Source organism: Syngnathus acus, chromosome 8 (genome assembly GCF_901709675.1).
Source record: "Syngnathus acus chromosome 8, fSynAcu1.2, whole genome shotgun sequence".
Classification (NCBI taxonomy): Eukaryota; Metazoa; Chordata; class Actinopteri; order Syngnathiformes; family Syngnathidae; genus Syngnathus; species Syngnathus acus.
This window is the reverse complement of record NC_051093.1, coordinates 8,386,314-8,411,472: the sequence shown is the minus strand read 5'-3', so window position 1 is coordinate 8,411,472 and position 25,159 is coordinate 8,386,314. Positions and strand designations below refer to the sequence as shown.

At 41.6% G+C, this 25,159-nt stretch overlaps 1 protein-coding gene across 18 annotated transcripts in view; it reads right to left on the bottom strand.

Annotated features, from left to right (window-relative positions):
- Positions 1-25,159, bottom strand: part of nfixb (nuclear factor I/Xb) — a 93,972-nt gene that overhangs the window by 9,709 nt on the left and 59,104 nt on the right. For 7 of the 18 annotated variants that reach the window (XM_037256347.1, XM_037256350.1, XM_037256361.1 and 4 more), the window contains 9 exons: positions 15,890-15,955; positions 14,166-14,240; positions 13,671-13,791; positions 12,971-13,006; positions 12,432-12,562; positions 11,567-11,641; positions 3,958-4,086; positions 1,142-1,317; positions 7-154 (listed from right to left, as the gene is read on the bottom strand). In XM_037256347.1, coding sequence (XP_037112242.1) covers positions 7-154; positions 1,142-1,317; positions 3,958-4,086; positions 11,567-11,641; positions 12,432-12,562; positions 12,971-13,006; positions 13,671-13,791; positions 14,166-14,240; positions 15,890-15,955 — 957 coding nt within the window. The remainder of the gene's footprint in view (positions 1-6; positions 155-1,141; positions 1,318-3,957; positions 4,087-11,566; positions 11,642-12,431; positions 12,563-12,970; positions 13,007-13,670; positions 13,792-14,165; positions 14,241-15,889; positions 15,956-25,159) is intronic. The other 11 variants (XM_037256353.1, XM_037256346.1, XM_037256348.1 and 8 more) reach the window with 10 other exon arrangements.

Below are 25,159 nucleotides of genomic sequence, written 5' to 3'. Positions count from 1 at the left end.
ACTTACACGGAGATGCGGGCGATGAGAGTCCGCCGTCAGGGGGCGTGCTGTTGGGTTTAGAGTCGGGCATAGGGAGGGGCACTGGGCGGGCCACTGGGGGAGGTGGAGGCAGCAAGAAGGAGCCTGGCATTTTGCTCTGGCCGCTCCCGTTTGGCTGCAGACAACACAAATAGGGTCAGGAGGGCGACATGCGACAATCCGCAAACACGGGATGGAAAAAATAACGGACGCAGCTCGGGATGCCAGGTCCCCCAAAAAAATATCCATGACGGAGGTGGGGGAGGGAGGTGTTTAGAGGCAGGCGATGGTGGAAGAAGGAAGAGGAAGGTGGTGGATAACAACAACCAAAGGGATGACGTATGTGGACAGCATCTTTTATGGAGGTGTGAAAAATAATAGTCACCACAGGGTTTGATAGGAGTGGGAGCTGGAGCCTAACGTGAGAGGTTCCACAGGGGTGGTCCATGGTGGGTGGAGGAGGTAAGTGAGCAAATTATTGACGGCCATTCATTCACCCAGAAGATGGCGAGAAATCAAAAACCATGAGAAAATACTCCTACACAAGTACAGCACCATCCACGATACCAGTACCAAAGAACCAAAGTCCAACTAAAACCACAGCAAGTGATGGAAACAGAAATAAAACACAGGACTGATATGCTTGACTAACGTGTCGTGACTGTCGGTGTGCTGATGGTTGCAAAATCTCCGTGAGTGGGTGGAGCCAAAGAAAAAAAAATCATAAAATCCGGAAGGATAGGGAATGCCTTTGTTGAAATCAGCAAAATGAATACAGTATGACCATTTGACCTATGACCTCATCAACAAGGCATGCTTTGGAGGGTTTTCAGTTATTCAATATAATTCGATTAAAATCGAAATGCTTTTCTCCCTTATCAAAAAACAAAATCGTTCCAGTCTGTTTTTAATTAGAATTCATTGGTAACCCACCAAATCATATGATTAACAGTCATCTGTCTACAATAAACATTTTGTTAAACACTATGACACAATTAAGCCACATGACACAGACTTTCCCCTTCTCTTAAGAAATTTTTCAGGTAATTAAAGCAAAATGAGGCCACGTGGCATTTACTTGTTCTTCATAAAGGAGAAGATGATAACAGGCGGTGAACCTTACCTGTCCGCCGGCCTGCCCTGGGCCATCAGCGCAGACAAACTGCACAAACTCCTTCAAAGGATCCTGACCAGGGTGGTGGTGGTAGCGGATAGTCGGGTGGGTGAAGTAGGGGCTCGACTGCTGGATGATGGAGGGAGACGGGAAGTGCAGAGCTGACGCAGAAGCACGAGGACTACCTGCGGACGGAAATGTGAATTACGCGACTGCGTGCACCACCCATGCTCATTTTTACACATTGTGAATAATGCTTGCACGATGATCACATCACAACAGGAATCATTAAAGTTTAAGTGCAAATCTAAAATGAAAATGTTGTTTTCTCACGAAAAGCTGTTTTGGGTTAATAGCTATGGTCAATGCTCGTAAAGTTTTACGATCACTCCAGTGAATCTATAAAGCTTTGCAGAGGACAGCTCTCTCTTTCTCTCGCTCACACACACACACACACACACACACATTGCTTTCTGATATGGACACAGATGCAAAAAAAAAAAAGCTTGTCAGCAACCTTCAATGTCATACATGGTTCACACAAGCACAGAACTTAACATTCAAAATTAGACCTGCGGAGCTTGTAAAACGGAAAGGCACAAAGAGATCATTGAGTACTGTCCTAAATTAGCCGTTCTTAATGCCTGCGTGCTTACGAGCTGTTTTGATTCGTTGGCATCGGTGCAACTTGGCGTTAAGAGCCTGAAGCAATATTTGATCTGACTCACTTATTTCTTTTTTTTTTATGATATCATTTTTCACACAGCCTTCCAAATAGGCTGTTTTACTTTCCGCAGCCTTTAGTAGCATCAAAACTACTACATGTGTGGTAGGAATTCAATATCCATCATTATTGCACTAAAAATAGGGTAAAATCAGTGTGAAGTGTGAGTGAGGGGGGGGTGCAGTTGCACAGACACACAAAGCCCCCTCTGTCAGACGTATATCCATTACTACTTGATTTATATTAGAGGCCCATTCTTCCCCTTAACTGTGCCAGTCCGACACCCGTCCCATCCAAGCCCCCCAGCTGCCCACGTAAGGCTGCCAACACTCTTCGGTACTTACGTCTTATACATTGTGCGCGCGAGTGTACTTCATGAGAGTGCCAACCCCTTTGCATTACCCCCCAGAAAGGGGGCCTATGCCCCTGAGCCCTGCAACACCTTGCACCCATGCCAGGCTGCCTGCACCCTGTTCTTATAGTCCCCCTGTTAATCCCATTAAAGAGTGGGTGAAAGCCAAACTATCTGGGAGTATAGGGATGGGGGGGGGGGGTGGCTTGGGAAAAAGGTTTATAGTGGTAGGGCTGATGATGAGAGGATAGACTTTGGATCCTCCGCCCTGCTACTCAGCTGAATGGGAATAAAGGGAGCAACATCATGGCCAAAAACGCCGCCGTGCCGTGTGAGGACAGCTCGAATGTGCTTCGCGATAACAGTCGCCTTAGATCCCTTAGTAGCAGGTAGCAAAAAAATCAAATAAAAATAGGGTAAAAATAAATAAATATAAAATAAATAAAAATAAATATAAAAAGAATTAAAAAATTAAAAAAATAGAGAGATAGATAGATAGATAGATAGATAGATAGATAGATAGATAGATAGATAGATAGATAGATAGATAGATAGATAGATAGATAGATAGATAGATAGATAGATAGATAGATAGATAGATAGATAGATAGATGAATAAATAAATAAATACGACGGTGATGATGTGGTTGAAGCCTCAAACCAACACGGGAGCAGCACTAAAATGAACACTTCTAAAAAGGCTTTAGAGACAAAGAAGAAAAAAAAATCACATCCCAATAATACATTGTTGTGAATATCTGCAAATTTGTATTTGCAACGGAGATGGGTTCGCTGGAACCGCAGCCAATCAACAGTTAATGGGCAACCTCGTCCCTTCATACTGGATTGATGGCTTGATAAGCCTTTAATGTACCCGAACCACACAAAAAGCTCATGGAAAATTATCTGCAGAGAGCTTCTTCTTTGGCCGGATTCACACATGTCGCCTTTCCAAATAGGAGAAGAACCTCCCCCCTTTCTCGCTTTATCTGTGCAGTGGCGATAAAATTAGGAGAGCTGCGATTTATTGTCTGGACTCGTTTGGCTTTGTTTGATATCTGCTGTTATCATGAGCTTCTTGCTTCAGCGTGATGGAGGACCAGCTGGTTCACAAAGCATTTCACTCCAAGTGCTAATCTTCTGCTCTTGCCAGTCTGAATAAAACAGATGTGATCCCTGGATCACTTGATCAATCAGTGTTTATGAAAATGAAGGCAAATTCATTTCAAATAGGATTCAACCAGAGGCAAGAAATGAGATGAACAGTGTGACGTGACAATATCTATCAACAATATAATATAAGCTCACAGTAAATGTGCATATGACAGAACAGAACATGTATGTTACATTCAAGAAGAGTGGCCACATCATTTTTACTTGGATTCAAATGCATGACAATCAAGGCGAAACTGCAAGAGGGAGCTCAAGCACGTAAGTAGGCAAATCATTTGCCACCTCTCACCATCTACCAAGCACAGAAAAGCACATGCCCAGAATCCCAAGAGCTGTCACCAGTCGGACCAAAAACCCTCCAATGTTAGAAGACACAGACGAGGAGGCAGAGGCGAGCACAGAAGAGCTACCTGACAAATTTGTCAATTCCCAGCCGCTCTCATTTCCCCCGAAACACTGCTCCCGCTTTTGGGGGGGTGGGGCTCAAGTGGTGGGAGTGGGTAGGAGGATAAAGGTGGGGGTTGATGGGGGGGAGGAGGAGGGAGCGATTAGGGTCTGGAGCTAGGTTGGTCTCACCTGGTCTCACTCCCGCCAGCATTGGCAGTGGGTGGTGGGTGAACGCCATGCGGGGGGACCTCGTCTGGGAGGACAGGGCGCTGAAATCGAATTTCCCCGGCTTCTTAAGAGAACCAGGCGATGACAGTCCTGGTAAAAAAAGGGGATCAACAAAATGGCAGAACAGAGACGAGGTTTTAATGAAACATGGCTGCGTTGCTTACTTTGACTCTATATATATTAAAAAAAAAATCTTTTGAATTTGATTGCAAGAATCAAATGATTGACTGAAATCAAAGATCATTTGGAATCATCATTGATTTGGTTTAACAGATTATATTTGTGTACAGTTGGCGAGCTGTACCCTAGCTGTCATAATGGGCGTGGGACGTCGGGGCGGGGCTTGATGAGAGGCCATGTTTGAAGCAGTCAGAGTAAAAAAAAAAAAAAAAAAGGAAGTGACCGGGAGGGCGAGGAGCGTGACTGGGCGCAGAGTATCAGGAGACAGGAGAGCTGGGAAATATAGTGGCAATCCAAATAGGATGTCCAACGGAGTGGTGTGCAAAAGCCGACTGAAGATTACAAATATGGCATCCAAAGCCAATGTGATGACTCCGATTCAGCAAACATCTTACAACCTCCTCGCAAAGGAAGTTCCATCCAGAGCAAAGGGACGCACGTTCAAGACAAACAACAGCGACATTTAGCCTCCAATGAATGAAATTCAACAGCAGACACTTTTCAACTATATCGGGCATTTTAGAATACCGCTTAAAGACATTATGGATCACGTTAAAATTATACACACACATGCACAGGCTGTTGTGGCAGGATGGTGAGCACTGGGCAGGTTGCCACTGAAGAGGCTGCAGATGGATGGAGGAAGGAGTTAATTGGGAAACCGGAGGTGACGGCATGGCCAGCACGCACGTAAAAATATATTCCGGTCCCCCCCCCCCCCCCTCTCGTCTATAAATGTCAACTGAGGTGGAAGACCTGGATGAAACATTCGTCATTTTGGTAAAAATCGGCATGCTAATTATAGGTCCAGCTCAGCAGTGGACCAGAAACATGGCCAAAAGTGTGAGAGCTACAGATAAAAGAGGCTCGCTGCTGTGATCCGGGCCTCGTGTGGCCGGCGCTGAGGGAACTTATTTTGATATATGGTCATACAAAAGGTGCAATTTAGAATAGTTTGAGGGCCGGAGCCAAAGGGTGCATTGACCTCTGCAGAGTACCGCAGTCTTGACTTCGGAAATAAAGCTCTGGCTACAATAATCTACAAAGCCAGACACTAGTGGGGAAATAAAAGTATAGAATCGTACAATGATGTGCACATTATATTATATTATACTATACTATACTATACTATATTATATTATATTATAGTATTTTGAATCTGAAACTTGTAGAAGCAGTTTGAGCATTACACATTTTTTTCCTTTCAAAAAAAACAAACAAAAGCTTTACTGAGAATTATGTATGTGATTAACTCTTTGTCTGAGCGCGCTCTTACAATTGTACAAAAAAGTGTTATTCCATGGTGTGCACTATGGTGGTTTTGCAGCTTGGTGCAAATGTACTAAATTCATATTTAGGTTCCTGGATCACATTGTAGCAGACTGACGGGTGATTGCTACTGGAATCATCTAGTCTTGTCATATTAACAGACTGGCAACCACACAAACTTCCAACTGTCACAGTACAGGTTCTTAGCAAACACTCCAAGACAAGAACGCACATGTGCAAGCATGACAGAAGGTACAACACAAACAAAAACTCAGATTTGAGAAAAAAAAAAAAAAAGAATAATGTGCCTAAAGAGTCTCTTTTTTTCCCAGGAGGCCTTGCGGCGTCAACAACGAGGGAAACTTTTGCACTACTTCGGGTGACCGAATTGTTTTGATAACTGAACTTTATAGAGCCTAACTTTTTCGAACTTTACGCTATGCCGCCCTCCAAAAAAAATGAGGGTTACGATGAACTTAAATCATCCATTGACCTGATACGGCAAGACATTACCACACTTTTAGAGCAGCAAGCCACCCTGCTCCAGCTAACGTCTGAGCTAACGGAGCTTAAGAACTTATCGAAGGAGAAAGACGAGAAAATCCTGTCGCTTGAACGGAGAGTAGATGCACTGGAGCAGTACTCCCGACAAGAAGACCTCATAATCACGGGTCTAAAAACATCTCACCGCTCCTACGCCAGGGCGGCGGGTCCTTCGGATCCCTCGACAGATGACTCTCCATCGGACGAGCTGTCAACGCTCGAAGATCAGGTAGTACAGTTTTTCGAGAGTAAGCACATGGAACTCCAGAAAGGAAACATTGCCGCTTGTCACACACTCCCAAGAAACCGAAAACGACCACTGGATCCTCCGAAAATTATCATTCGGTTCGCAAATAGGAAACATAAAGTGGATCTTTTGAAGCAAGGGAGGAAGCTACAAGGAACGGGTGTTTACCTAAATGAGCACCTCACTAAGAAGAATGCTGAGATAGCCTGGAACGCACGCAAACTGAAGAAGGAAAACAAGATTCTCGCAACGTGGGTCAGGAACTGTAAAATATGGATTAAAACAAACGGAGCAACACCAGAAGATGTCAAAACTCTCGTTGTGAGTGAACTGGAGGAACTGAAGAAATGTGGCCTGGTGGTGGGGGAACCAAACATTTACAATGGCTGAACTAATGACCATTAACTGGTACCTATGGACCCTCCGGACGAAAATAATGGATTACAGCGAAGTACAACAAGGCAAACAGAGACTGGCAGGGAGGACATCCATCTCAGGTAGACAGTTCCCTTACACTTTTCATGCCATCCAGTGACATTCTCACAAATGCAGGAATTTCTGTCCCACCGAATCTTGACTCTTTACTATTTAATTCATTTGACCTAGAGAATGCTAATGCTGGTATCTATGAGTCCTTCCTTAACCCAGATACAAATTACACTCCCTTAAAATCTGTTGAAATGTCATGTGAATATTTTTCTGAAGATATGTTTAACAAACTGTGCAATACTCCTCCTGGCCACTGCCAAACAAATGTATTCTCCACTGTCCACTTCAATGTACGGAGTATCTCTAAAAATTATGATGGTCTAAAAACCTATTTATCAACCTTAACACATTCTTTTTCAGTAATAGCTCTTACTGAAACTTGGATGGTTGATAATACATCTAGCTATCCTCTCTCTCACTACACTCCTATACATTCCTGTAGACCAAACAAGCAAGGTGGAGGAGTCTCACTGTATGTGATTGATAACTTAAATTTCTCTCCCAGAAAGGATTTAAGTGTCAATTTTGACATGACTGTAGTAGAATCTGTGTTTATAGAACTCTCCTCTTGCTCACTTATAAACAACAAAAATGTGATAATTGGATGTATATATAGACCACCAGACTCTGATAAAATCACCTTCAATGAAGCCCTCGACTCTACTCTAGAAATTATAAACAAAGAAAACAAATTATGTGTCTTACTTGGTGACTATAATATTAATTTGCTTGAATCTAAGCAGTCACATACAGCAGACTTCCTGAATACATTATATTCCAGAAACTTTTTCCCTCTTATCAACAAACCCTCCAGGATCACAAGCTCAACGGCCACTCTCATAGACAATATCCTATTTAATTCTCTAGACTACAAGATAACATCTGGCCTTTTGATCTGTGATGTATCCGACCATCTACCTGTCTTCCATCTCATCCACAATGATAGTAGTCCTGAAATCAAAGATCATATTGGAGATCAAATGAAATTCCGCAAATTTACTGAGAAAAACATGGTATCTTTTATATCTATCATCAGCTCTGTGTCATGGGATGAGGTTATCCTGTTGCAAGATGTCAACAAAGCCTATCACTCCCTTCTAACAATACTCACAAATGCATTAGAGTTCTCCTTTCCTTTAACTTCTAGTCGTAAAAATAACTCTAAGGGGAAACCATGGATAACGGATGAACTAAAAAAATCTTCACGTAAAAAAAATAAACTATATAGAAAATCTATTGCAAATCCCATCCCTATAAATATAGAAACATACAAGAAATATAAAAACAGATTTACAGCTTTACTAAGGAAAACCAAACAAACTTACTATGCTGATAAATTTACACAAGCCTCCGGTGACATCAAAACAACGTGGAATCTTATCAACCATTTATTACATCGCAAGAAATCAAAAACATCGACCCCAAATGAGATGCTGGGGAAGAATAGAGCTCATTCAAACCCAATAGATATTTCTAATGGTTTCAATGATTTCTTTGTAAATGTTGGCGCTACCTTGGCATCTAGCTTCTCAACCTCTGATACAAGCCCCTGTTGCCTTATTAAAGGGCAGTTTCCTTCACTCTCCATTCTTGACCCTCCTAGTGTTGAGGAAGTTTACAACATCGTCATGAGCTTGAAAAACTCGGCCCCTGGCCATGATGAGATCAGAAGCATACTTATTAAGAAAATTATTCATTCAATAATAATTCCACTAACACACATTTTCTCCTTATCTTTAAAATTTGGCATTGTACCCCAAGAATTAAAAATTGCTAAAGTCATTCCTATCTTCAAAGCTGGTGAGACTAATGAATATGGTAATTATCGACCTATATCCGTACTTCCTTGCTTCTCCAAGATTCTAGAAAAACTGGTTTACTCAAGATTGGCAAAGCACCTAGAAACAAACAATATTCTCTATAAACATCAATACGGTTTCCGCAAAAAGTTTTCTACTGAGCATGCACTGCTTCAGCTTGCCAACCACATCTCAACGGCTCTTGACAATAAGAAATTCGCTCTTGGTGTCTTTCTAGATTTAAGCAAAGCATTTGATACTGTCGACCATAAGATCCTCATCGCTAAGCTAGAGAGATATGGAGTGAACGATTCTGCCCTGAAATGGTTCACAAACTATCTCGCCAACAGAGAACAATATGTATATATAAATGGTTGTTCTTCCAACAGATCTAAAATACTATTTGGGGTCCCGCAGGGCTCAATATTGGGTCCTCTATTATTTTTGGTGTACATAAATGATTTTTCCATGTCTTGTTCAAATTTTCTTCCTTTGTTATTTGCGGATGATACCAATCTCATTGCCACCCACGAGGATTTTAATTTCCTCATTGCACGTGTGAATACTGAGTTGCACGCTGTTACAAAATGGTTCAAAATAAATAAGTTGTCACTCAATATAAACAAATGTAACTTCATGATCTTCTGCAATATAAATAAATCTTACCCCAAAGAACAGGCCAAAATTTACATAAATAATAACGAAATCCATCAAGTTACTAGCACTAAATTCCTAGGAGTTATAGTAGATAAACACTTAAACTGGTCTGAACACATTGATTTGGTTTGCAAAAGATCCATGAAAACGCTAGGTATCTTACGAAAAGTTTGTCCCTTGGTCCATCCGTCTGCTCATCTCACTCTGTATTATAGTTTCCTCTTTCCTTTACTCAATTACTGCAACATAGTCTGGGCAGCTACATATCCAACATACCTCAGCAAATTACTCATCATACAAAAGAAGTTCCTAAAAATGATCTCTTTTTCAAATAGATATGAACCATCGGCACCATTGTTTAGAAACTATTCATTACTGCCAATTGATAAAGTAAATATTCATCAAACCTGTCTACTCACCCATAAATATATATACAGGAAACACTGTCTTCCAGCCACTTTTCATAATTTCTTCGCATTTGTATCGGAATTACATTCTTATCCTACAAGACAGGGGGACAATCTCCACCCACCGTCCTGTCGAACATCACGCCATCAATACAATATCCATTTTAGAGGGCCCTCACTCTGGAATGAGCTACCAATCCATATTCGATCCATATCTTCACAGGTTGCTTTTAGAAAGCACCTGAAACACCACCTTCTCCACTCATGATCCTACCAGTCCAAAATTACTCCACCGCACTCAGCTGATCCATACTAAGAACATCAACTTAAACCACTATTTATACCCTGATTCTTCCTTGTTTTGTTATTTTCTGTTTGCAGTTCTTCTGCTTCCGCTCAGCTATTTTCTTACCTGGTGTTTTTTGATTGTTTCAACATCACTAAAGTGTCAAATTTTGTTTCTCTTGTTTCTCATTTTGTATAGTGTATTTGTTTATGTATGTATACGTTCACTTTCGTATATATGCATATATAAATATGACGATTTAATATTTAGCTAGTTATGCTTGTGTTTATTCATTGATGTTTATTCATTTATATATATATATATATATATTATTATTATTTTTTTTCTTTCTTAAACACTTGAATAATATTTGATGTCACAGCACTTTGTTTGTTGTGCACTTTGATTATACAGGAGTGGAGCTCCTTACAAGCCCTAGGCTTCGTCTCCCTCCCTGCACTGTTATTTGTTATAATAATATGTGCTAAACAATAAACTAAACTAAACTAAAGCAAATCCTTGATTAGCTGACGAGCTTACACATCATTAACGCTCTCATACGGCAAACAAGGGATGGCACCTCCACAATATACACACATCCCAACACAATTGTTGAAAGTCCACAGATACTTGGCAACCCCCCCCCCCAAATGGTTAAGCAGCATTTAAAGATTTTCCCACCACTGAGGAGGCAAGCAAGCAGAGAGAAAGAGAGAGAGCAAGCAAAGCAGCACAGAAAAACTCATGATGAATCACATGATCACCTGCTAAGCTTCAGAGCTTTTCATTCGGGTTGAGAGTTAGCTCGAGAGCAGGCAGAGGCCTCCCCCCCATCCTCCACCCCTCGATCACTCTCAACACCATCACCAGCACCACCAGAGCAGATGTCTGCTGTAACCCAGTAGCTCCCTCCACTGCAGACACATGGAGGCACCATCTGGACTGGAACACAGCCCCTCTCCAGATTGGGCAGTGTGTATGTGTGAATGGATGTCACAGAAAGAGAGCGTGATAAAAATCATGCTTTTGCACGTGTGTGTGTGTGTGCATCTTTTGTAAAACGTGCGTGAAGTGCGTCTCGGAGACAGAAGGCATCTTGCGCATTGATGATACACCTGGGTGCATTTAGTGGTATTTGTTTGGGTCATGTGCCATGGTTGGGAGGCAGGTCTATGGCAGGTGGGGCGACCTTCAACAGCTCTGTTTAGACAATCAAGAGCAGGATAGTCCCAAACGCCGTAATTCAACAGTTGCTTTGTAACACCCAAAGTGGCGATCAACATTTTCTTGACACTACTGCAAGAAGAAATTTGCAAGTTGGGGTTGCTCCAAATGCATCTTAAATTGAACACAGTTTTGATTTGACCAGTCAGTAAATGTGATTTAATGCACCAGGATTTTCTTTTCCCCCCCCCCCCCCACTTAGACAGAGATGGAGATACTGGGCAACCAAAAGGCTTTGGTAAATCCACGGAGGACAACAGCAGACATCTGGCAGAAACATTACCCCACCCAGCAGCAGCATAGCCAGAAAACAAGACACACGAGTGATGAAGACAGGAGAAGGAGAAGAGTTCAAAGGTAAAGGACATACTTTCGAAAAGAAAACAGAGAAAGAGGCAAAAGGTGAGGTCGGTGTGAGCCATATATGAAAAGTACATGTACACAGTATAATGTTTAATGTTGCTCTAACCATGGTAAGGAAACTGCACTCCATCGCTCTCATGCTTAATCTTCCTCTCCTGCACACTGGCCAAATGGTGTTGCACTGAAAGGCCAAACAGGGGAGAAGGGAAGAGTTAACAATGGAAGAGGGGAGTAGACAGAAAAAGATGGAAAGAATGAGATGGGGGGGAGAAAGAGAGGTGGTGGTTAAATAATGGACATTAGGGGATTGACGTTATAGGGTGCAGCAAGTGTCTATTCTAAAGTTTCATGGCTACAGCAGTGCTATTAAATGGCAGCATGTGAGTAGGAGTGACAGTGGGATGGAAATAAAATTAAAAAAACATTTGGAAAAATGACACAGTAAAACACAAAATTCATTGGCTAGTTATATACAATTCAAATGTCTCTATTGGGACTCCTCACATACTATATGGACTAGTCTACCAATTAGTTTCTAACCAGCTTGAGTGGCTGTTGAAGTAGAATGACTAAAATGAAAAACATATTCTGCATGAAATGTAGTTTTTAGGGAGAAAAGCATGGCCTGACTTTTTGAACACTTAGGCCGACTATTCTACTGTATTTTAATGTTGCACAAAATGCTGGTAGTTGGAGGGTGAATATTTTTGAAAGTTGCTACTTGGTGTAAAAGATTTGAGATGCACTGGTCTAAAAAAAATAAAATTTTGTGCTTTGGCTAATATCAAACTTTGGTAGCATCTTGAAGTGCTATGCATTATTGTGAATTAAGGGGCGGAGCTTCATCTCGTCAGGCCTTGTTTAGTAGGAAAAAAAAAGTGTTTGGAAATTCCTGTCAGGCTCAATCAAATAATTCATTTCTTATAATAAATGAAATAATTCAAATATCGCAGTGAAACTAGACGGATTACCTGCATCCACGTCATTGGGCCAACCACTGGACTGCGAGCTGCTGCCAGCTGCCGGCGAGCGGCCCGAGTAGAAGACGTCATCCACCGGGCTCTCCATCTCACTGTCGTCAATGGACTTGCGCTTGTTAGAGCTGAGAAGGAAGATGGAGGTTATTTGATTCTTCATTGTGCTAAAGAACTTGGCCTTGCAGTGGTTAAATACAGTATAGATGACCTCCATTGAAGTTCAACTCTATTATATTTCATGCCACGGAGGACTATAAGTAATACGAGACCAGATTTTTACTCAACATGCTGAATCAACTTTCAACCTACCACGAAAAAGCAAACACACAATGTTATGTGATGCCGAGATACATTCAGCATGTGATTGCGCATTCTTATACACTCGCACATCTGTGAACAATAAAATACAAGGGGCAGAAAGCATTCAAGCGCTTCAAATTGTGTGTGTGACAGCGTGCTTGGATTTTGTGCGAGTGTGATGAAGGGATCTGTGTTACATTAGTATCAAGGGAGATATGCAGCGATGAGTGTACCTCCGTGGGAGACTTGCATAAAGCTCCATTTCAGTCCTGCAGCGTAAGATGAGCGAGGAAAAACAGACACCCAAACATCAGACAGAATGACGGATGTATCGGTTGGTCAAATGAAAGGAAATGAGAAGGATTAGTGATGAAGGAAGGAAGGAAGGAAGAACGAGGGGGAGGAGAAAGCACAATCAGAAAGCAGAAGAAGCTTAAGCACAAGAGTACAGTAGAATTCAGTAGTTAAACAATTAGGAAACGAGGAGTGTTAATATAAAGGGCTGCCATTGAGGGTGTTTGTGTATATGTCTACAGATTGATCAAAATTTTAGGTACACCTGCACAATCGAATGAAATTTAGTCATATAATATAATAATAAAAAAGAATATAATAATGTAATTAAAAATAATAGAATTAAAAATAATATGAATACATAATAATATAATGTACTAATATAACAATATAATAATAAAAAATAAACATAGAAAATAACAATTTTTACACAAACAAAAGAAACAATACAAAAAATAAATTGGCCAATTTAGAAAAAAATCCCAGGCAGTCATAATTTTCTTTTCTGATATTTTCCCATACTGCTTACATCAATGACATCAAAACTGAGCAATGTATTTTTTAGTACAGATGGCTTCTCATTAGATTGTGCCAACAATATGAAAACTGTCAAGTTTATCATACTCTATGATAGAGTACCTGGTGGAAGGAGTGGAGGTGATGGAGCGTCGTCCCAGGGTGACCTGGTTGATGTTGTAGTATCCAGGGCTGTCCAGGTCAGCCAGAGAGAAGCTGGGGCCGGTCGCCGTAGCTACTGGGGCTGGATCGAGAAAAAGATTTAAAATCATAAAAGCAAAACTGATACACTTGCTAAATATATATTATACATATTAATTGTTTGCTTTCTAATTTAAATCGGCTGGTGTGCTAACAAGATTATATTCGTTTTTTTTATTGTAGCACTCAGTTCAAAAGTGTGACTAGCCAACCAGGAAAAGGAATGGAACAAGTTATATCAGGTTTTGGACGGACATATGAAATGAATTAGTGAGCTCAAGCAAAAATTGTAATTTATGTCATAAAATGTGCATTACTCCCCCCTTGCAAATTTTTACCAGTTGTAAAGAGAGCTGCTGCTGTGCTTAACTTAGCTGCAAGGAGAGATTGACAGGGTGAATTATAGTCGTGACTCACTCTGTGACACGCGGACCAGCTCGGCTACGTTCCACACCCCTGAAGTCACAAAGCAGTCCTGGAAACTCAAGTGGCCTGTGTAAAAAAAAAAAAAAAAAACAGAGTGAGGGCTGCGTGGCACATGTTGTAGATGTGCATATGGACGGACACACACATACTGTGGTTTACTATACATGAGCACGCTGGGATAAAGTGCAAAAGGGTTGACACGAGGCTGGTGTCATACAGTGCGAACATGTGTTTTCGATAAGGTACAGGAGGCCTTTTGGTTCCAATATGTTTTGACTTTTTGCTTTTGACAGTTCAGCACGCACACACACACAGCAATTAGGCTAAACTTGACTTAAGAATGCATCATTTTAGCCACATTAAAACAAAATGAATAATTAATCACTCTTATCATTTTTAATTGTGTAACCACAGAAGCAGTAAAACCAGTGCAAATCACTGTAACCATTGTAATTATTTCTCCTTTCCACCCATAACATTTTTGTTCAACTGATTTCTGCAGTTTTCTTTAGTGGACCACAATGATATTAAAACTAGGTTATGCTACAATTGGGGGCCAAATAATGATGGGATGCGATAAAGTTCTTACGTATAGCTATCAAATTCTAAACCGGCCAGATTGCGTGCAAAAGATGATCACTAACAGTATTATAAAGTGAAGTCGCAAGTATATCGCAAGTCAGTTTAGGATTTAGTAGCAGTCGAAAACAACACTGCTCTTTTCTCTTCATTTGTATGTTCCACCGACAGACAGGAGGTATAATTTACTTTTAAGACTTTGCGGTGAGTACAAATATACAGCGGTGAATACATGTTAAGTGTCCGGGACACGGTTAGAAGAAAGAAGCCGAGCCAATAAATACACAAGCTAAACACAATCAAGATTTGTCAGCGTTACAAAAGAAAAGTCCCATCTTGAAATAAACACTGTCTGATTGTATGTCTTTAGAGTGCCGCAAAGGTTGTAAAAGCAAGTCACTAACACTAATGTTAGCATTGTGGCAAATCGTTAAAAGAACTAGTATAACTAAAAATGTATTGCGTTCGAGCATATTTTTCAAAAAGTACATTCGTAGAGGTCAAGTGTGCTCGTGTCAACTATTTTATTCCCTCTTAATACAAAATCTATCTTCTGTTAACAGTCATTTATTTTATTTTATTAATTGTGTTTTATAAGATCTTTGCAATCTACTGGGCACGTCTTCATACTGACATTCGATGTTCCCATCCCAACCAATCCCGTGGCCCCGTATGTAATGAGACTCATTTCATTCCATCCCTCCATTTCACTTCTCTGTTCCTTACTTTGTTTATCTCCTCACTACAAGCCCCTTCCTCATTTCCCTTCTGCTCCCCATTCAGTCAAGCAATGTCAGGGTTAACCACAACGGCGACGGCGTATGAGGTCAGTGCTAAGCTCTGCAGCGGCCATGTGGTTCCCATCTTCTAATAACGTCAGTGTGATTTATGAGTGGCCCACCGCAATCCCCACACTACGGTACCATCAGCTTTCCTTAGCATAATAAACCTAGCCAAATTCTGTTGGGACACACTTGCTCTCAGAGAGGCCTCTATGTCCAGTAGGTGTAGTACATGCACAAGTGTGTGTGTTGGTGTCTATACGGGGCCCCCGGCGCTGAAAGCCATTTGAAACCATTTATGCAAGTATGTGCAAGTCCCTAAATTGTGAGATCAGTGTATAAATGCATCGTTACCATTTGGCGGGGGTTTGACATCTGTCTCTCCTTGCTGGTTTGAGTTGTCTGATTGTCCTGATTGTTCTGAAACATGACAAAAGTGAAAGAGTCAAGGTTATTCAGGTGGACGGGAGTCTGAAAGCAATCCAAGCCTCGAGGAATTTCATGCCAGAAACAAGTCATATATGTTGTGATTGTTCCTTTCAGAACTTATGGAAAGGACCAAGTGACATTTTCGCTCTAATAACCAAATTTGTAATTATAGACCACAAATTATGCATACAGTGGAGTAATTCAGTGCTTCAACAAATAGTAGGCTTTGGAAATTTTTCAAACCTGTTTTAGGGTAAACTTTCTACTGAGAATCGAGCGTTAGTTCATCTTACCCTGGTTTACAATTTACGTCGACTCTCATAAAAAAGGCAAATTATATCCTACGATATTAAACCACATTTACAATAAAATGTGCCAGTGCTCATTATCCTCTTTATAGTCTGTTTAAAATGTTTTTTTTTTCCTTTCCTACCCACGGTATTATTATAGTTCGGTCCCAGAGCGATGTTAAGGTGAAGTCTCCCCAGAGGTAATTTGTCAGTCAAGGTCTAATTGTGACATTTTGAGGAATGTTTGGATTGTTTTTACTCGTTTAGCAAAAGGTCTGGGTCATCGTAAGTTATTTGCGGTCTCAAAAAAAAAAAAAAATCTTGGCTTCCTTCATGCTGGTATCTAAGATGAAGGGTGATAGTAAAAATGTACTTTTTTTTTGGGCTTGTGGGAATTTGTCTGGAGTGTATCGCTGTGTGTTTATGTGAACTTGTATTGGGACAGGCAGGCAGGCAGGCAGAGAGTTGCCTGCTTCAGCTCAGTTTGTTTGGACTATTTAAAGCAGCCTTGTGGAGCTTTATGGTCTGTACCATTCAAGCCCATTAGCACACAGAGTTGTGGCATTGAGGCCTTCCAGGGCCAAGAGGGGAACATTTGGCCCGGACCAGAATACGGCTCCTTGCAGCCGCTACTCTGCTCCTGAATGTCAAAGTCCTCAAAGCCTAGTGATTTTGATCTTGGGTGGCACTGAAGCTTTGCTTGCCAGCTCACTGCAGCACCATTCGTGGTGGCTGCCCATCAACACAGAACGAGGGGAAAAAAACAATCATAATCACCCAGGGAGACATTTTTGATATTTTGACCACTATGCCCTCCTGGGGTCCACTTTTAAAAAAAAAAGTCCTATTGCCCGCCTCTGTTTTTCTTTATCTATCATACTGTCGCTCTACAGCATCCTGGCAGCCATCTTAGCGCTTGGCAGCCATCTTAGGTTTGGCGGTACTCATGCATTCCTGCTAGCTGACGGCACCCCCAAACCAACACACACATACACACAGAGGCACACACACGTACACGTGCGTGCCGTTTTTTGTTTCACACAGACCCAATGGTCTTAAAGATAAAAAAAAAAAAAAAAGACAGCGTATATGTATTGTTAATGGAGTGCGGCGGGGTACTTGACTGCGGTCCTGCGAGGCCCATGTTGCCGTAAAAGTTTAATGAAACTTAATGTCCAGCAAACTCATGAAGGAGAGGTAGAGATTATTTTAGAAAAAAAACAAACTTCAATGGTAATCATTACAATGTCAAGCATTCAATTTACAACCTTCCTGCTTGGTATAAAAAAATCCACCAATATAAAAATAACAAAGGGACATATAACTGTCATTATCTGCTGAAGAAGTTTCTAATAACCTGCTCCCCCTAATGCACAGGTATCAAATTCAGGTCACAAAGGGAGTCGTAGGGGCCTCATAGGTGGAAGGCCGATTGTGTTGAGACTCTCATCTGTCAATATGAACAATGTGCCTATGTATTGTGATGAGCACCTTGCTCCAGCTGATGATCTTTAGACCCCTGCCAAAAAACATCTCCTACCCACAGGCCCTATTCACCTATACACACACACACATCGAAATTCTCTCATACACAACATAGATTCATTTCCTTGCAAAAAAAAATGCTATTACACACTCACATATTGAAATACAGATGAATCAGCCTTATCTAGTGCACACAGTCGCCCCAAGGCCCCTTTGGTAATGCCCCTCCAAAGATAATACACAAACACACCAATACAGCATGTTATCACACTTAGCACACACATTATGCTGCCCGGTCAAAGCAGTGTACTCCCACTGATACACTCCTCACACTTGTAAACAAAAGGTTCACTGTGACATTTTTTATTTGGCAAATTCTATACATGTATAGGTGAAAACTATAGGTGGGAAAAAAAAAAAAGATTTATTTTGAGTCTGTGTCACTCAATGACACAGAAGCGCAGGGCTAAATCATTAAGAGCCACTTGAACTTGTAAAGAACGAACATGCAGTCACTCATGTGCAGCCATTGTTAGCACTAATGGAGGCATTTAGAGTGTACGTATTCATACAGGATGCAAGTGCTGACGAACAAATGGCCTTTCTTTTTTTTTTTCTTCCACTAAAGGTTTTCTTGAGTGCTCAAGCAAACACTCAAGCAAACATTGCACCTTGACGGCTACCTTTCCTTTTTTTTTTTTTGACCAAAGCGATCAAGGAAAAGATCATGAATTATTTAATGTACATTTATTTAAATTGATATATTTAGCGCTAAAATTGTGTTTTGGCTCTTGACAATATTGAAACTGTTTTTAGTTTTGCTAAAAGCCACACAACAAGTGCTGTTAGCTTCTTAATCAACAATAAAGGTGTCAAATGAATTGGCCATTCAGGCATCCAGCTGCTAAAACTAAGACATTATACAAATGGTGAGATGTGAACCTTATGACCCTTTGGAGCCTTTCCCCAAATAGTTGTTATTCCTAAACTCAGTGGCTGTACTGTAGTGATTTTAAAAAAAAAATGACATCAGTGAGATACAAGAAGCCTGGAGTACTCCAATACAAACATGGAAACAAGCCACTGCTCCGTTGTGACTGTCAACTTTTGGTTTTGTCACCGTGCCTCCGCACTCTGACTACGGTGTCATTTAGGGCGAGCTGCGCAGATGCAGACATGGTTCACTTCACAGTCAAATGATAGAGGCCTCCACCTCCGACTGCTTGAAAGCTCTGCGGACAAGTCCACCACTGTTCTCACCCACTTCATCTCTGTCTTCCTTCTGCCACTCTTTTTGGGCTGGCTATTCATCTGTCTAGATGAGTTATGGCAAGTAGCAATGCTGGTCCAAAGCCTGTCATTCCAGCTCCAGTGTGCGGGTACCGGCAACAGCTCAGTATCAGACTCTGGGTAAATGTGGGAATTCAGGGTTGGTGGTGTGTCCACACATCTATGGCCAGATGTGATGGAAAGTTTCAAGCACAAATGGGAATTTAGCACGCATTGGATTAAGCAAGCCAATTCCCAGGTCAAGTGCACTGAGATAGAATAGGGAGAATAATAATTGAAAATTCTGAATTTGGCAGCTTTGAAAACCCCAACAATGACCTTACAATGACTCTCAATGTTAAAGATGCTGTCAAAATCAACTTGATAATCGGCAACTAATCGATGATCAAAAATTCAAGTGGTATTTTTTACCTTAGGATGGTCCAAATTCATCATTCTTTGTATTTATTCATTTCCCCAAAAATATTTAATAGTGACGGCTCTAATTGTGACACACAAAGTTTGCAGTGGAGTAGAGTGAATCAAAATGCCAAGGTATGTTTTTAAAATCTTGCCACTTGCTAATCAAGGGAATCATGCAGAAAGATTATTTCCCACGTAAAGTGAAAACTTTGACTCCTGCATTGGATTGCACTCGATTCTGCAAGTGTACTTAATGTAATGGTTAATAAGTGCTCAGCGTCACATTTATGTCTATATGCCCCCCCTCCACACATTTTTTTCAATTTTCTCAGCAGCCTCTTGAACCCCCCCCCCCCCATCTACTAGCCTCTGGATAAAGAAACCCAAGCAGCCTCCCCAATTGGGTTTCGCTTAAGAGGTTTATCAGTATGTTGCTAAACATTCTGACCCTTTTTTTAAATCTTTAATGCGCTTAAAATGTTCCAAACCCTCCTAATCCCCACGGCTATCCCACACAGATGTTCACTCGGCTCTTTTATTGGACTTCATTTCAACATCTTTTTTCCCTTCTCCTCCTCCTACACCTCCTCCTTCACCCACTCCACATCCACATGTTCTACCTCTTCCCTTGCCTCCTCTGGTTTCTAGTTTAGCAAAGTTTAGGATGACACTTTTTTTCTTGGCTGCCATCTTCCAGCAATCTCAATCAAGTTAAGCATGGTGTATTTAAAAAAAATATATATATATTTGTCAAAAAATTCTCCTCTAGCATTGGAATTCAATGTTATCTTTAAATGTCATCATTGTTATTATCTTATTAAGATAGCATTGGATGTGAGCTACTTTGTGGTAATTGCCGACGAAGCCATCGAGGCATATTCATTATCCGTTTTGGCAATGCCTTGATATTTTGTGGTTCTTTTTTTTTTGTCACATCTGGAGGACGACAGGATGCTGAAGCTGGGTCGCTGGCAAACTTCTAATACGACACTATTAAAAAGATTACAGTCTGTACTGATGGCTGATTTAGTATTTAGTGTGCTTACAAATGAAGACGAAGCCTTCGGAAATTTTGGGAATAACACCGGGATTTTCTGATTTAGGATGGATTTCCCCCTCGTACTATTTTGGGGGCTTTCCTTGAAAGTTATTTTGGCCACCACTCCCTAACTATTAAACCAGCAGCTCCACACCGAAACATTTCCCGAAGTTAAAGGAAACAAAGTGGCGCTTACCGACACCAAAACTATCAGAACGATCATTTTATTGCTGTCGAATGAACACGAGGACATTTTTATGAAGTCCTTTGAATGGTTGGTATGACATTATATGTGACAAGACAACACCAGGCGATTAATTGTGAAACGCGTTTCGCTGCTTTGCTCATGTGTGACTGTGTGGGGGTGTGAGGCTAAAAATATGGCGCATGATTTTACAAGGATGCAATATCGTGTCTTATATGTCTCATGATCTATATTAAAGGAAAAAAAAAAGTCTGGCGAGCACATGTTGAGGCATAGTTGGAGATAAGCATGTAAACATCTGTGACTGAGCGTGTGGGAGGGAGACAGTGATTTTTTTTTTTTCTTTATAGCACACAAGCATGTATGCATGCTCTTTACTAGCCTGTGTTTCACATGGGACGATGTTCCCTTTCTTTCTGAACATGTATGAGTATGCGCACGTGCACGCCGTAGCCTGAGCCCTGTGCCAGCAAGAAGCAGGTGTGGGGAGGCAGCCCTTGCATTGCCCGTTGCCCATCTGCGTGGCCGTCTGTGTGCCGCCTGCGCCCTCCCAGTGCCAATGGTGAGGCGGGCGGGCGGGCGGGGGGTGAGAAGGGCCTAAAGGGAATCAACCATGGGAGAGAGACGAGGGCAAGGGATGGAAAGATGGAGGGCTGAGTGGAGGGGGTGGCTGGCTGGCTGCCCGTGAATACCCCCCCCCCCCCCCCCACCTCGACACACACACACACACTGTTTCTTTTATCTTTTATCTGTGCCTATGCTGATGAGCTGTGATGTACAGGGGAAGCTGGACAAGGGGAAGGAAGGGGGGGGGGGGGGCGACGTCTGCTTGTTCTCATGGCTTTCTGCATAACATTGATGGATATAATCAAGCTTGGCTTATATGGAGCATTGAGATGATGTATTATTTTCAAGTATTTTCTCTCTAGAGAAACTGCACTTTTTTTCTTCCCCCTGCATAACTGCTTAAGCTACTCTATCATATTAGATGAGGATGTAGTTCTGTCGTTTGGCCAGCAGATGTCCTATGTTAGCAACGGGACACATGGCAGAGACATGGTAAATAAATCAACCTCCACAAGATAAATTGTGGGAGAGATTTCAGGAGGGCGGGTGGAGTTTTTTTTTTACTTTGGCATATTTCATTTCATCAGATCAAATATTTGAGGCGCCAAAAATCTCTCTAAACTCAAATGTGCAAGAGCAAAGAGCAAGTGTTTGTCAAATTTGACATATTCAACTTAGATTTCCATTCAAACTACCTTGGTATTATTTTAGGATTTTTGTGTTCCTGAATACTTCTCAGAACTCTTGCAGTATAAGAATCGGAGATGACAAACACAGTATATTTGTACAGTATATGTTCCATGGAGAAACTGTATTGCACAGAGGTTCAAAGCTAAAAACGTGTCATGTGTTTTTATGCGGGCCATGGTCTGGGCAGAAGTGGAAAAGAAGATCATGTGATGCCAGGCTTTGCCAGGGAATGTGGGGAGAGAGGCTGAGAATGAAGGGGGAGGGAGACAGTGAGAAAAAAAAAATGGCGGCAGAAAAAGAGGGAGTAGAGACAGACAGTATAGAGAAGTAGAGACAAGAAAAAGAGGAGTGAATGAGAGAGGAAGAAAAGAGGGTGGGTGGGGTGGGGGGGTATTGTGAGAGCTGTGGGAACATTTTGCCCCGCCAAGAGAGACGACGAGAGAAGGAGAGAGGATAAAAGAAGGAATGAGAAAGAAAGAGACTTGTTGGCAGAGCAGTGGAGGAGAGCAGGGGGTGAAGGGTGGATGGATGGATGGATGGATGGATGGTGGGGGGGGGTTGAAGCAGTTTAGAGTGGGCACCAGCTCGCACGCAGCCATTCAATCAGTGGCATAACATTAAGGGCCAAAGAAACGCAAATGCACAAATGCATTTTTTTAACTTCCCAGTAGATGACCATATACCCAAATTCCCGCACATTTTAGCAAAATATCAAGAGAGGTAGAATTTGCTTAGGAATCACAATTTTTAGGCTTCCCTATCTAAACCAGAAAACACTAGCTATTTATTTCTGGGTTTGTGAACTAAGCAAATAAACACTCCCAACTCTATCTGGAGCTTGGAGGACATCTTTAACGAGGGCTGTAAAAGTCCACAGAAACACAAAGTAGGCCTGTAAAAAATAATGTGGGCGCCGCATAAATGCTCATTTGGACTAATGAATTGGGAGAGCAATGAATGGCTGCAAATCCTCCCTTCTCGATTAAGATAGAGGCAAAATATCTCATAGGCATCATTTGAAAGTAAGTCAGCCTCACTATTGCTTTCCATCTTCTCAGATGTCTTTAATAATACATTTGATCTAAAGTACATGTGGCGTCAGCACTAGAATTGTTAAATACTCATACTGGTATCGATCTGAAAAGAGAGAAAAAAAAACTACTAAATCATCAGATTTTGACTTGTGGGCCCAAAATTGCACCTCATGTAACATCATGAGTGGCAGACCCTGATCCATAGCACTATAGTGGGACACAAAGAGTGGATGAACATCCAGCTGTACCAGCAAAGACGGCATGTAATCAGCATACATCCTCCAGAAATGGTGGGGGCTTTCCCCCAAAAAAAAAAAAAAAAAGAAAAGAAGGAAAGCAGTCCAAAAGCAGTAATTCTGGGAAAGGAAACCGCCACATCTGCATACCTACAGCATGAACTGATGTTATATATATTATCTCAGCAGTAAGCAGGGAGAGTGGGTGAGAATGACAGAGATAGACAGGAAAGAAGAGAGATAGAGAAGCTGAGGCCTGAGAAAAGAGAAAAAAAATAAAAGCAAGCAACTGAAATGAGGGCACATATAGAACGGCGACCTTTGACCACCAGCTGTCTGGAAGTCAGCGCCCAACCGCATTTGTCAGTCTGTGTCCCCACATGAACCCGGTCCAAGTGTCAGTGGCTCCCATCACAGGCCGGCCAGTGTTTGTGTGGTTTGCCTGCGTGTGGCTGCGCACTGCCGCGTTGCGAGCGTCGCTGTGTTTATGTGTGGGAGCTGTCGGCTATGTGTGTCAAAGCTGGCTTTATCTCTCAGGCAGATAAGGTAAGTAAACAGCTGCCCCCAGGCTTCCTGTCTCTGGCATGCTAGCCAGTCTGCAAGCTGTTCATGCTAGAAGCCTCCTGCTCTCACCACATGTTCCCCCAGTGTCAGGTCCAGGCCACGGGAAGAAAGAGTCAAGCAAGTCCCCGGGCTTTAGCTCTCCATCTTACATCCAAAAAGCTCATTGAGAAACAGACCGTATATTCGGTCTGTATGATTTTGCCGATTAATCTGCAACTATTTTATTTCCCTTTCATATATCGGCCTAAAAAAAAAATTTGGTCGGGCCCGAGACGTAAGCAGACAGCGCAAGTTGAATCAAAAGGCTTGTTATACATGTTGCACGTTGAGGATTGGCCTAGTTCGGACAGCTTAAGGCTTCACTACCGGTCAAGCTGATTGGAGATTTATTCGTACATCTATCAATCCATCTATTAACTTATTAACCAAGATAAAACCTTCCTTCCACCCACTCATCAGAATCCACTGCCAATCCACTTAACGAGTTTAGGGCACCTAATGCGGATAAACATATTGATTATAAGGCCTTGCGATCTGACCGGAAGGACAAATGAAAACCAAAAAGTGTGTGTTAACATCAGATCAAATCCAAGGGAGCTTAGGGAAAAGTGCACGCAAGAACGATAAATAGGTAGTCTGACTATCCAGACAGTCTCCCAATACATATTCGTGTGTAAAATGGTATCACGGAGAGTCACGAGGTCACATCTGGGGCTAGCCTTAGATGTATCTTTGCTGTTTTTCATCGCTCTGTCTGAAAACAGAATGACGTGCCCAAACTGGCTCCACTCGATTTGAAATTTAAACCTGATGATGCAGCTCGTGCAACAACGGGTGATCATTTTGCAAGCAATAAAAAAAAAAAGGTTTCAAAGTCGAGGGTCAGGGGCCATATCTGGCCCGCCGAATAATTGTATGCGTCCCGTGTTGTGTTAATGTAATATAAAGCGATTATCCATTTATTTGGGTTGTACAGTCGAATATAAATACTGGGTGGCCTGTGACAAAAATGAGTTTGAAACCACTCAAGTGTACTCACATCACCTCAACTTTTTTGTGGGGTCTATTTTGACACGCATCACAATGCTCTGATGTCATATTTTCCTTAAAAACTCGTCATGTTTAAATGTTTTGGAAATGTACCATTAAGGGAAAAGTTTCTCATGACGGAAAAAATAGAGGTTAACTGAGGCCCATGAAAACATTTGTGCCTCATTACGACCCATTTAATTTTCATCATCACATTTTTGTATTGTGCCTTCAACAAGACAGAACTTCCTCTTAATATCCAGAATATCCTCTTAACTTTCTGGTGGCATTTTTTGTCCTTTTCTATATTTGTGCACAACATTAGTGGGCCACATATCAAACATTAGCACGACATAGTACAAGA